General features: G+C 48.1%; 1 protein-coding gene across 1 annotated transcript in view; it reads left to right on the top strand.

Moving 5' to 3' along the window:
- malt3 (MALT paracaspase 3) overlaps positions 1–11,742 on the top strand; it is a 133,083-nt gene extending 121,341 nt beyond the window's left edge. Inside the window, exons 16-17 of the mRNA XM_078200178.1 lie at positions 5,224–6,570; positions 11,426–11,742. Of these exons, the coding sequence (XP_078056304.1) occupies positions 5,224–5,565 (342 nt within the window). The 3' untranslated portion in view covers positions 5,566–6,570; positions 11,426–11,742. The remainder of the gene's footprint in view (positions 1–5,223; positions 6,571–11,425) is intronic.
- The last annotated feature ends 2,505 nt before the right edge of the window (positions 11,743–14,247 follow it).

Here is a 14,247-nt window from a genome sequence, read left to right as displayed (position 1 = left end):
TCGCCCGCTACCATTCCCGTGGTAAGCAAAATGGGAAGATTCACCCTGATGAGTCAATTTGCGCACAGCAAAGTCCCACAAGCAGGAATGTGGCATCAACCGGATCATCTATTCTTGTGATGTTGGTTGAGGGATAACTATGGGCCAGGCCACTGGAGAAGATCTCCCCCCCCCCCCCCCCAACCCCTCCCAACTCCCCCCACCGGTGCATCTTCAAAATAGAATTGGATCTTTTGCATCCAGTGTGAAAGCGGCATGGCGACACAGTGGTTAGCACTGCTGCCTCACAGAGCCAGGGACTCAGGTTCAATTCCCAGCCTCGGGTCACTGTCTGTGTGGAGTTTGCACATTCTCCCCATGTCTGCGTGGGTTTCCTCCAGGTGCTCCGGTTTCCTCCCACACTCTGGTTAGGTGCATTGGCCATGCTAAATTCTCCCTCACTGTACCCAAACAGGCGCTGGACTATGGCAACTAGGGGATTTTCACACTAACTTCATTGCAGTGTTAATGTAAGCCTTACTTGTGACTAATAAATAAACTTTTTTTTTTAAACTTAAACCCACGAAGAGAGGTGGAACCTTCATTTAAGGGCTCATTGTAAAGTTCCCATCAAGGAGCAGCACGCTGGCACAGTGGTTAGCACTGCTGCCTCACAGGGCCAGGGGCCCCAGTTCAATTCCCGGCTTGGGTCACTGTCTGTGTGGAGTTTGCACATTCTCCCCGTGTCTGCGAGGGTTTCCGCCGGGTGCTCCGGTTTCCTCCCACAGTCCAGAAATGTGCGAGTTAGGTGGATTGACCATGCTAAATCGACTCTTAGTGTCCAAAGATGTGTAGGTTAGGGAGATTAGCCATGGTAAATGTGTGGGTTTGCAGCAATAGGGCAGGGGGGGGTGATTGAACCTGGGTAAGATGTTCTGTTGAGTCGGTGCAGACTCGATGGGCCGAATAGCCTCTTTCTGCACTGTCGTGATTCTATGATTTCTATGAGCGCTGCACTCCCACGACGCTGGAGTATGAGCCTCAATTATATGCTCAGGTCTCCGACACCAGTTGAGGCTACAGGAGGCTTCCGCTTGTCTTGCTAGGCCAGAAACTTCAGTTTGTGTTGTAAGAACTCCCTTCCGATATCCTGTCCGAGACGAGCTGCAATTCCCCACACCTCCTGATCCTAAACCCCCTCCGTCACATGGATGCCCTGCTTGCACATCTGTGGCATTGTCCAGCGTGGGCCCTGCTTCTATGCATCACCTCTGAAGCCTTTATCCTTTGTCATCTCTGTGCTCACCAACCACTTTGGCAGCCAGTCCTCCAACACCTCAGATTTAAAATTCTTACCCCTGTGTTTAACTCCCTTCATGACATCACCATGTCCATCTCTGTAGCCTCTTCCAGCTTTGCAACCCTCGGAGAACCGTCAAATCTGGCCCACTGCGCTCCCCCGCTCTGACCCATTAATAGTTGTCTTTCAGCTCCCTGGGCCCTGTGCTTTGGAACTCTCTCCCTAAACCCCTCCAACTGTGGCACACCTCTGAACCAAGAGAACTCAGAGTTCTACTCTCACTCCACAGAATCCATAGAATTCCTACAGTGCAGAAGGAGGCCTGTTGGCCCATTGAGTCTGCACCGACTCTCCGAATCTTACCCTGGCCCAACCCCCTCCTTATCCCCTTAACCCCACACATTTATTATGGCCAATCCCCCTAACCTACACACCTTTGGACACTAAGGGGCAATTTACCATGACCAATCTACCTAACTTGCACATCTTTTGGACTGTGGGAGGAAACAGGAGCACCCGGAGGAAACCCACGCAGACACGGGGAGAACATGCAGACTCCACACAGTCTTGATGGTCAAGGAAGTTGGTTTCATAATTTGGCCAAACCAGTTTGATTATCAACCTGTGAATCCGTCCAACACTTCAGTAAGAGAGATTCCTGGTCAGCCATGTGATGGAAAGAACATCCCATCACTATCCAGAGTTTCAGGCATGTGGAAGTGTATCTCGCCACAGCATCTCCGACTCCTTGGGGCAGCCAATTGGCTGGGCAGCCAGTCTGGATCAGATTGGTGCCAACAACATTGGGTACAATTCCCTCTTCCAGTTGGGATTGATTTGGGATCTGCCTCCTTGCTCGAGCTGTAGTGACGATCACAGCGCTATGGATCAGGCCTGTCTTCAGCTAGCAAACTGAAGAAGAAACCTCTCCACCTTATTCTCCTTTAAGACCCTTTAGAACATAACCATTTCTTACCGAGCTTTAAATCGTCCCTCCTAATGTCACTCCTGTTTGGCTTGCTATTGCCTATTGCTACGGATCATTTTTCTATGTTAAAGGCGCTATAATAAATGCAAGTTGTTGTTGCTTAACGATGTACACTTTGAGCATTTTTAGTTTTGATGTTTTAACTTTAACCAAGCAAGGTCAGCTGGACATCACAGTCATGATCTGTCTGCCCTACTGTAGTTCGAAGCAACCAAGAAGGGCAATGGCTACACAAAATTCAATCATTGGGCCCATATCCAAAATGGTGCCCATGGTGGGGTTAAAGGAAGATGCCTGTCTTCCTCAGAATTGTAACAAAAAAACACCTCCACAAATCTCGGCCTCACTTTCCCCACAAATGTTTGGGTTCAGTTGGAACTTACAGAGCTGAGACCTATAGTAAAGTAAGTCAAGTTTGTTTATAAGTCACAAGTAAGGCTTACATTAACACTGCAATGAAGTTACTGTGAAATTCCCCGAGTCGCCACACTCCGGCGCCTGTTCAGGTCAATGCATTTAACCAGCACGTCTTTCGGACTGTGGGAGGAAACCAGAGCGCCCGGAGGAAACCCACGCAGACACTGGGAGAACAGACAGTGACACAAGCCGGGAATCGACCCAGGGTCCCTGGCGCAGTGAGGCAGCAGTGCTAACCACTGTGCCACCCCAGATCTTGTTGTTAGGTGCAGGTATCAAGGCATGTAGAACAATGTCTTTGGGGAGATGGTGACATAGGGTAAAACCAGTAATCCAGAGGCCCAGGCTAATGCCCTGGAGACATGGGTTCAAATCCCTGGTAGAATTTAAATTCACTTTTAAAAATCTGGAATTGAAAGCTAGTCTCAGTAATGGTGACCATGACAACTATCATCGATCGTTGTAAAAACCCATCTGGTTCACTAATGCCTTGTATGGGAAGGAAGTCTGTTGTCCTTACCTGGTCTGGCCTATATGTGACTCCAGAGCCACAGAAATGTGGGTGACTCTTAACTACCTTCTGAAATGGCTGAAGAAGCCACTCAGTTCAAGGGCAATTAGGGATGGCAACAAATGATGGCCTTGCCAGCAATGCCCACATCCCATGAAAGAAGAAAGGTGGGCTAGATGGTATGCAGGTTCAAAGTAGCCATGATCTAACTGGTGTTACAAGCCAGAGAGGCTGAAGGGCCTCCTGTTCCTTCATTCCCAATATTCAGAAATACAGGAGTTGATTTGCACAAACTCCTCCTCCATCCTACACTTCACATCCAAACTTCCTGCGTGTTTCTGAGCTGCAGATTTCTTATATCTTTTCTCCAATATCAGGACTCTGGCATGGTCAGTTGATAACACTCGCGCAAGTGACACCAGTGAATTTGATGGTTGACCCTGCAATGCTAATGCTAACATCTGCCACCCTTCCTTGGCCCAGAGTTAACACTGTGACCTTTCGGGCTTTGGCCCTCATTGCTGCTGTTACATCATGAGGAGTGTTGCTCATGTTTCTAATCAGTATCTCCATATAACCCTTGATTGGCTGGTGGCCAGTAGCCCACTTGAGCCATCCTGAATGAACTAAGAACATGCAAGGCCATTTATCGTAGAATCGATGCAGTACAGAATAGGCCATTCAGCCCATCGAGTCTGCACCCATTCTCTGATAGAGTATCCCACTCAGGCCCTCACCCTAGCCCTATCCCAGTAACCCCACACATTTACCATGGCGAATCTGCCTAGCCCACACATCTTGGGACATTAAGGGGCAATTTACCATGGCTAATCCACTTAACCTGCACATCTTTGGAGTGTGGGGGGAAACCGGAGCACCCAGAGGAAACCCACGCAGACATAGGGAGAATGTGCAAACTCCACACAGACAGTGACCCAACCCGGGAATCGAACCCAGGTCCCTGTGAGGCAGCAGTGCTAACCACTGTGCCGCCGTGCATTTAGTGCCAATTCCACTAGATTCTGGCTGATTCATAAGGACGGCAGATCTCCTTCCCTAAAGGACATTAGTGAACCTATTGGGTTTTTAGGATAAGCAATGATAGTTTCATGGTCACTATTACTGAGTCTAGCTTTATGTTCCAAATTTATTAATTGGATTTAATTCCACTAGCTGCCATGGTGGGATTTGAACCCACGTCCCCAAAGCATTAGCTGAGCCTCTGGATTACTAGCCCAGTGATATTATCACTACACCATTACATGCTTTCTAATAGCAGGTCATTTTCCTTTTTGTTTAGTTTAGTACATTGTTTTTCAGAACATATTAAGATTCTAAAGATGTGTAGGTTAGATGGATTGGCTATGCTTAAATGCCCCTCATAGTCCAAAGATGTGCAGGTTAGGTGGATTGGCCATGCTAAATTTCCCCTTAGTGTCCAAAGATATATTTGATTTGATTTGATTTATTATTGTCACATTAACATGCAGTGAAAAGTATTGTTTCTTGCGCGTTATACAAACAAAGCATACCGTTCATAGAGAAAGAAACGAGAGAGTGCAGAATGTAGTGTTACAGTCATAGCTAGGGTGTAGAGAAAGATCAACTTAATGCGAGGTAGGTCCATTCAAAAGTCTGACAGCAGCAGGGAAGAAGCTGTTCTTGAGTCGGTTGGTACACGACCTCAGAGTTTTGTATCTTTTTCCCGAAGATGGAAGAGAGAATGTCCGGGATGCGTGGGGTCCTTAATTATGCTGGCTGCTTTGCCGAGGCAGCGGGAAGTGTAGGCAGAGCCAATGGATGGGAGGCTGGTTTGCGTGATGGATATATAGGTTAGTGGGATAAATTTGTGGGGTTACTGGGTAAGCCTGGCAAAGAGTCAGTGCAGACTCGATAGGCCAAATAGCCTCTTTCTGCACTGTATGAATTCTGATTGTCAAACCAAGGGATCGCTGTTATGTTGTCCGAAACAGTAAAAGGAAGCTTTTTTTTGGGAACACTTCTTAATGTCTGCCCCTGTCTCTACAGCAACCTTTGACCCTACGGGTGACTATACAGTACCGGCACTTTAAGGAAAACACAAAGCTGGAAGAGACGGCCGTGGTGAACTTGGGGCACCCCTTGGTGGCGCACCTGGAGCTGTACAGGACAATGCCCAGCACGCATAATGAAGGGGGCGCCACCAGCACTCACCAGGGCTGTGCCCTGGCACCCAGCGGCGCCATCGCCAAGGATACGAGCAGGGCCTGTGGGCCAGGAACACGGACTTATGCCAACAAAAGAGAAGCCACGTCGACAGCTTGCCCGGCGAGAATGTTCAACCAACCGGAGGAGAATGATGAGAGTGAAGTATCGAATGGGAATCGGTAGTACGTTCGCCTTGCGTTGCTCTTAGTAGGCAAATCAAACCTGATTCCGAGTGTACTAAATATTAAATATTTGTAGTTACGCACTCAGTAGAAACATTACACTTAGGTCAGTTACGCATATTTTTGGTAGGGTTGCTGGCAACTCCTCCTCAATTCCTGGGCTCTGTAATTATGGGAATTGTTATGAAGTCCGTTAAATTATCAGACTGTTAAATCTGCTCCTTGGGGGCCAATCGAGTTGTCACTTCTGTCCCAAAAGTGACTGCATATTTCAGGAATTGATTTGATTTATTATTGTCACATGTATTAGTATACAGTGAAAAGTATTGTTTCTTGTGCGCTATACAAACAAAGCATACCATTCATAGAGAAGGAAAGGAGACAATGTAGAATGTAACGTTACAGTCATAGCTAGGGTGTAGAGAAAGATCAACTTAGTGCAAGGTCCATTCAAAAGTCTGATGGCAGCAGGGAAGAAGCTGAAGAAGGGAATTAGGTGGGTAGTTTCCCGGTGAGGTCACCACCCACTGACACTTATCGGTAGTGCCATCTCCAACAGGCAGTCCCCTGCCAATGGGATTCAGGTAAACCTAGCCAGAGAGGGAATCTAATACGCAGTTTGCTTTTGTGAATGCTTACTGCCAACTGGCCATCTCATAGCCAGCGACGATTTTTAAATGGTTAGCTTATTGGCCAATGAAGTTTGTGAATCATAGAATCCCGACAGTGCAGAAGGAGGCCATTTGGCCCATCGAGTCTGCATTGACAACAATCCCACCCAGGCCCTATCCCTGCAACCCCACATATTTACCCTGCTAGTCCCCCTGACACTAAGGGGCAGTTTAGCATGGCCAATCCACCTAGCCCACACATCTTTCGGACTGTGGGAGGAAACCGGAGTACCCGGAGGAAACCCACGCAGACACGGGGAAAATGTGCAGACTCCGCACAGACAGTGACCCAAAGCTGGGAATCGAACCTGGATCCCTGGCGCTGTGAGGCAGCAGTGCTAAGCGCTGTGAGGCAGCAGTGCTAAGCGCTGTGAGGCAGCAGTGCTAACCACTGTGCCGCCCTCTAGCCAACTCCCATGTTTTTATATATCTCTCTGGATAATCTGATCCTAACCTGGGCCCTCAAGGTCTCACCGTAATCACTGACACGTCCTTTACCAGGTCTGATGTTCCAGGTCACCCCATCATTCTTTTGTTCTTGATTGAGTCTGTCAGATATAACTGACACCATACCTAAGGCTTCATGAGACTGGGGTTACTCCAGTTCATGATATTGCAGGTGAAGGCGATTGGAATTGCTTTCTCCTGCCTGAGGTTAGGATCTGAAATCCAAACTATTGTCCAATACTGGACTCAAGATATGCTTTAAGGCAAGGGCTTTGTTACTCATTTCTGACACCCACTCATAATCCGAAGCAATGGACCATTAATGCATTAATTATTGAATGTCAAGACAGTAAAGTAGTAACAAACAGTCCAAAGTGTTACAGTTTAGGTCAGTTTATATTTATTATTGATTTATTATTGCCATATGTATTAGTATACAGTGAAAAGTATTGTTTCTTGAGCGCTATACAGGCAAAGCATACCGTTCATAGAGAAGGAAAGGAGAGAGTGCAGAATGTTACAGTCATAGCTAGGATGTAGAGAAAGATCAACTTAATGCGAGGTAGGCCCATTCAAAAGTCTGACAGCAGCAGCAGGGAAGAAGCTGTTATTGAGTCGGTTGGTACACGACCTCAGACTTTTGCATCTTTTTCCTGACGGAAGAAGGTGGAAGAGAGAATGTCCGGGGTGCATGGGGTCCTTGGGCTTTTCCGAGGCAGCGGGAAGTGTCGACAGAGTCGGTGGATGGGAGGCTGGTTTGCGTGATGGACTGGGCTTCTTTCACGACCCTTTGTAGTTTCTTGCGGTCTTGGGCAGAGTAGGAGCCATACCGGGTAAACCCATCTGGTTCACTAATGTCCTTTAGGGAAGGAAATCTGCCGTCCTTACCTGGTCTGGCCTGCATGTGACTCCAGAGCCATGGCACATTAAGTTTATTTTTTATTGTCACAAGTAAGGCTTACATTAACACTGCAATGAAGTTACTGTGAAAATCCCCCAGTCGTCACACTCCGGTGTCTGTTCGGGTACACTGAGGGAGAATTTAGCATGGCCAATGCACCTAACCAGCACGTCTTTCGGACTGTGGGAGGAAACCCATGCAGACATGGGGAGAATGTGCAAACTCCACACAGACAATGGCCCAAGCCATGAATCGAACCTGGGTCCCTGGCGCTGTGAGGCAGCTGTGCTAACCACTGTGCCACCCCAGTAATGTGGTTGACTCTCAACTGCCCTCGGGCAACTAGGGTTGGGCAATAAATGCTGGCCCAGCCAGCGACACAATGTCCCAAAAATGAATAAAAAATGAGATGGGTGGTAAGATTGGCAACTCCCTCTTTGGAGGGGATAGCTGTGTGCATTGCAAATCTCCATTCAAGGGAGGAGTTGACCTTGTACATGGAAAGAAAAAGGCATTGTGCTTTGCAACTCCCTCTTGGCAGGAGTTGGCACCGTATATTAAAATATCGGGGTAGATTCTTGTCATGACTTTTCCATCAGTTAATGAACAAAACGTTGTGGGATGAATCTGCCAATATTTCTTGAGGTGTATTCCCAATGAGTGAACCAAGAGCAGTGGAGATGAAAAATTCCTCCTGCAAATCCTACTGACATTTGCTTGTTGCATTCAACGAGCAACACTTCAATTGTAAATTCCACTTGGGAGACACATTCCCACAAAGTCGGCTGGCATTGGCAGAGTTTCTGGTCTCTGTGACCTAATGTGGAGATGCCGGCGTCGGACTGGGGTGAACACAGTAAGAGTTTTAACAACACCAGGTTAAAGTCCAACTGGTTTATTTGGCAGCAAATGCCATTAGCTTTCAGAGCGCTGCTCCTTCGTCAGATGGAGTGGATAGTTGTGACCTAATGCATAGTTTTTGCACAATGCATTCAAATCGCGCGGTGCGGGTTTAAAACGGAAGCGGATCACCCAGACTCTGTGACACGAATCAAAGTTAGATCGGTTTGTCCCTATATAGTCGATTCCTCGGACCAAAGGAGGGAGACACCTCCCAAGACTTGACGGGTTCATTCCACACGGAAGGGAGGATAAAGACAGATGTCGGAATTTTACCATCTCGCCCGCCCGAGGCCAACGGAGAACACTGTTCTGTGAGCCTCGCCCGCCCCGATTCTGAGGCAGTCGAGGTGGTAGAATTCCGGCCAGAGTGGCCCTTGAGAGTCTCAACGCTTGTTAGCAGGAAACCAGACGTAGGGAAACCCCCTCGTGCGGCATTGTGTTATATGCAGTGCATGTATTGGAAAAATGCATTAAATAAATAATGTTCAGAATACTGCGGCTAGTGAGACACTGTGAGAGAGCAAATATGCAATTATTCATTGAAAAATCCAAGTCATTCCTCATCCTTTAGCGGCATAAACCTCTCGACTAACTGCTCGTCAACATGACTTTGTGATATTTTACACAGCATCGGATTAGAAGTGAAGTTTTAAAACGTTGCCCGGTTCCAGGGTTAACCTGCTGAGAGCTTGACTGGCCAGATGCATTCCTGGCCAGTTCTCGGGAGCTTTCTTTAGATTTTATTAGGGTGTATTTATTTTTATGTGAATGTTATTTTTGGTGATGATCGAAGTTCTCAAGCTACCAAATCACTAGAAGACTGGAGACCTGCCCTCAATTACAGTTCTCATTCCCCAGTTTGGGACACGGTGTTTGCAACTGGACCCCATCGCTGGAATTCTCCGACCTCCCCCGCCAGCTGGGATTCTCCGGTCTCGCTGCGGTGAATGAATTTTTGGCTGAGCGCCAAATTCTCCCTGGCAGCGGTGGCGGGGCCTACAAGACCGGAGGATCCCCAGCCTTGTCTCTGGAAGCGCTGGTGCCAGTGTGAGTTGAATGAACGGTGAAAAAGCATCCTTGAGACTTGTTTTTTGTGACTGACATTTTGTTCTGATGGTGCGGGGGGAGCCACACGGAAAAATCTAGGGGCGGAATTTAACAGTCCCGTCATGGCAGGGCTGGGAAATGCTCTTCAAAAGTCCATCGATTCCAGCCGGACTGAAAAACCCAGCATCACGGTGGCACAGTGGTTAGCACTGCTGCCGCACAGCGCCAGGGACCCAGGTTCAATTCCCAGCTTGGGTCACTGTTTGTATGGGCTTTGTATATTCTTCCCGTGTCTGCGTAAGTTTCCTCCGGATGCTCCGATTTCCTCCCACACTGTGCAGATCAGGTGCATTGGCCATGCTAAATTACCCCTTCGTGTCAGGGGGATTTGCAGGGTAAATATGTGGGGTTACGCGGATGAGGCCTGGGTGGGATTGTAGTTGGTGCAGGCTCGATGAGCCAAATGGCCTCCTTCTGCACTGTAGGCATTCAATGATTCTGAAATCCCAGCACAGGACTGACAACCCCCTTCCCCACCACCAGCCTTCCCCACCACCAGCCCCCACCAACCCCACCCACCACCCCAAATAAAGTATCCAGAACTGAATTAGCGAGAAGCGACATTGCCCCCACCCCCCCCCCCTGCAAAGCCCCAGTGGAAAACGATTGTTGCTCTGAGCAGCCCTCACGTCTGAATTCCATGAAAATAAAAGCTTGTGTGGGGTGGAATTGAGGCCAGCGTGCCTCGTGGTATTATCGCTACGCTGTTAATCCAGAAACTCAGCTAATGTTCTGGGGACTCGAGTTCGAATCCCACCTCGGCAGATGGTGAGATTTGAATTCAACAAAAAATATCTGGAATTAGGAATCTACTGATAACCATGAAACCATTGTCGATTGTCGGAAAAACCCATCTGGTTCACTAATGTCCTTTAGGGAAGGAAATCTGCCGTCCTTACCCGGTCTGGCCTACATGTGACTCCAGAGCCACAGCAATGTGGTTGACTCTTAACTGCCCTCGGGCAACTAGGGATGGGCAATAAATGCTGGCCAGCCAGCGACGCCCATGTCCCACGAATTAATAAAAAAAACCCGTATTGGTTTCTGGCCAAGCAAGCTGATTTAAAATTACCCGCACGGATTTCAGTTTTCTGCTGAGTGTTGTTCCAACTCCCTCATGCCTATGAGCTTGGCTATTTCATCTCATTAAAACTCCTCAGTGCTCAAACCAGTCGGTGATTTTCCTTTGGAACGGTTACACTTATTTAACAAGCCTTGCCAGAGATTCCATTTTTAGTTCATCAGCCCACTACCCGGCTAATCTCTTTCATCCCCTCCAGTTTTACAATTCCCCTGTGAACACTGTCCCGCTAAAATCTGACTCATCCGACTACTTTCTTTCACACAACCTTATCCTGACATTCCTTTACCCCTCCAACCAGGTTTTTGGCCGTCTTTGCTACCAATGCCCTATGGAACCCAGTCTTCAATCTATAGATTTGGTCCATCGGGTCTGCACCCACTCAGCATCTTACCCAGACCCTATCCCGCTAACTCTGCATATTTACCTCACTAATCCCCTTAACCTACATACCTACCTTAGTGTCAGGGGGACTAGCTCGGGTAAATGCGTGGGGATAGGGCCTGGGTGGGATTGTGGTCGGTGCAGACTCGATGGGCTGAATGGCCTCCTTCTGCAGGATCCTATGATTCTATGAACTTTGGACACTAAGGGACGATTTAACACGACCAATCCACCTAACCTGCATGTCTTTGGACTGTGGGAGGAAACCGGAGGAAACCCACGCAGACACGGGGAGAATGTGCAAACTCCACACATATTCACCCAAGGCCAGAATTGAACCAGGGTCCCTGGCGCTGTGAGGCAGCAGTGCCGCCCCATTAGTCAACTAGCACAGACATTACAGTTTAGGCTGGCATGTGAAGGTTGATTACTGGAGTTAGCTGTGGGCCTGAATACTGAGGCGTCAGTACATCGAGGAGGAAATGTGGCATGACTGTGAAGTACAAACACCATTTGGCTTGTCTTTGGTTTGATATTAAAGTTGTGATTTCATACTAATATTTAGGTTTAATGTGAAGTTGTTTTACTTTGAATGTAATGTTATTTAATGAGCTGAAGTGTAGAGTTGGGAATATGTTTTGTCTTTTTTCTTACAGTAACACTGGAATATTAAATTGTGTCACTTCAGAACCTGGGTTTTCTCTCTCATTTGTTACAAGGACATGGGAATTTCCGTAATCGGGGACGATGGTTTCACCTCTCACATTAGGGAGGATTGGCTGAGTGGTAGGCGGCTTTTACCCATCGTAAAATCATAGAATTCCTACAGCGCAGAAGGAGGCCATTTGGCCCATCGAGTCTTCACTGATCACAATCCCACCCAGGCCCTATTCCCGTAACCCCACACATTTAACCTGCTAATTCATCTGACACAAACGGGCCTAACCTGCACACCTTTGGAGTGTGGGAGGAAACCGGAGCACCCGGAGGAAACCACACAGACATGGGGAGAACGTGCAAGCTCCACGCTGACAGGGAGGCACGGTGGCACAGTGGTTAGCACTGCTGCCTCACAGCACCAGGGACCCGGGTTCAATTCCAGCCTCGGGTCACTGTATGTGTGGAGTTTGCACATTCTCCCTGTGTCTGTGTGGGTTTCCTCCGGGTGCTCCAGTTTCCTCCCACAGTCCAACAATGTGCAGGTTAGGTGAATTGGCCATGCTAAATTGACCCTAGTGTTTGGGGATTAGAAGGGTAAATATGTGGGGTTACGGGAATAGTGCCTGGGTGGGATTGTGGCTGGTGCAGACTCGATGGGCCAAATGGCCTCCGACTGCATTGCCGTGATTCTATGACAGTCTCCCAAGGCGGGAATCGAACCCAGGTCCCTGGCGCTGTGAGGCAGCAGTGCTAACTACTGTGCCACCGTGCCGCCTTAGTCAATAGATGGAAAAGGCCCAAGCTCCTGATAGAGCGACACCCCTGACCGTTTACCTTCTCCTCTACACAGGATTACTATTCATGACTGGATTTGGTGTAGAACGGCCTCCATCATCTCACTTGTCAATCGAGTGGGCTTTCCCACTTTTTCTTTTAATAAAAGGCACTGCCTTAAAGGTGGCCAGCAGCCCTTTATCAGCTGCTGCTGCCTGACGACCTCCCTCGGTTGCCGGGGTGCTCTCTCGCCCATATCACGTGCAATTGAAGCATCTTCCAAATATTTAATTGAGCTATCCATCTGGTTCACTAACATCCTTTAGTGAAGGAAATCTGTCGTCCTTACCCAGTCTGGCCTACATGTGACTCCAGAGGCACAGCAATATGGTTGACTCTCAACTGCCCCCAGACAACTAGGGATGGACAATAAATGGTGGCCCAGCCAGCGACACCCCTGTCCCACAAATGAATTTAAAAAATGAATGGCCAGATGTTCCGAAGCACACCGGGGGAATTGCTGGAGGAAAACAGACCAAGGTTCCTCTCATTCTTCCATCATCCTGGTCCTTGCATGAGCCAATGATAAAGGAGTTGTTGCACCCACAGCAATCAATCTCCTCTGCGTTTGAAGGAAGCACTTTCTCCTTCCACCATCTTCCTTGAAAGCCTGTTCTATACGTTCACCGCCTCTTCACTGAAGTGTGTTCACAGAGAGATGGGGAGGGAGCGAGCTTGTGGTGGGGGGGTGTTATCCCGGAAAGTGGCGTGGTCCAGCTGGATTTCATTGTGGCAACTTTCCATCCCTGCCACACCCGCACCTTCACCACCACCACCTAGAAGGACAAGAGCAACAAACGCGTGGGGGCACTATCGCTTCCGACTTCCTCTCAAGTTCACACCCATCCCAACTTGGAAATACTTGAACATACAAACTAGGAGGAGGAGTAGGCCACTCAGCCCCTCAAGCCTACTACCTCATTCAATAAAATCATGGCTGACCTGATTGTAACCTCGGTCTCACATTCCTGACTACCCCCAGTAACCTTTCACCCCCCTCTTATTAATCACAAATCTATCTAATTCTGCCTTAAATATATTCAAAGATTCTGCTGCTTCCACTGCCTTTTGAGAAAGAGTGCTCCAGGGACACTTCATCCTCTGAGAGACAAAAGAATTTCTTCCATCTTAAATGGGTGAGCCCTTTTTTTTTAACAGTGGCCCCCCCGGTTCTAATGAAGGAAATCTGCTGTCCTTACCTGGTTCATGCTCCGCATGACTAAGTAGCCGTCCAGCCAGCTGAGCTAATATAGTATGGAACCAAAGCTGATTTTCTCCATAAAAGTCTCATAAGTAAGCAAACCAATAAGATGCTACTGTGCTGAAATTACTATTTGGAACAAAAACCATTTAGTATTTGCCTGAAATTGCATTACATTCCTTTAACATGGTGCTTTTAAATGTCAGAATAGCATGGAGGACTTTTAAACTCTATTTATTAGTGTCACAAGTCGGCTTACGTTAACATTGCAATGAAGTTACTGTGAAAAGCCCCTAGTCGCCACACTCCGGTGCCTGTTCGGGTACACTGAGGGAGAATTTAGCACGGCCAATGTACCTAACCAGCACATCTTTCAGACTGTGGGAGGAAACCGGAGCACCCGGAGGAAACCCACGCAGACACGGGGAGAATGTGCAGACTCCGCACAGGCAGTGACCCAAGGCTGGGAATTGAACCCGGGTCCCTGGTGCTGT

This window comes from Mustelus asterias, chromosome 29 (genome assembly GCF_964213995.1).
Source record: "Mustelus asterias chromosome 29, sMusAst1.hap1.1, whole genome shotgun sequence".
NCBI lineage: Eukaryota > Metazoa > Chordata > Chondrichthyes > Carcharhiniformes > Triakidae > Mustelus > Mustelus asterias.
The sequence above is the reverse complement of the archived record's forward strand: the minus strand, read 5'-3'. Positions and strand labels throughout refer to the sequence as shown.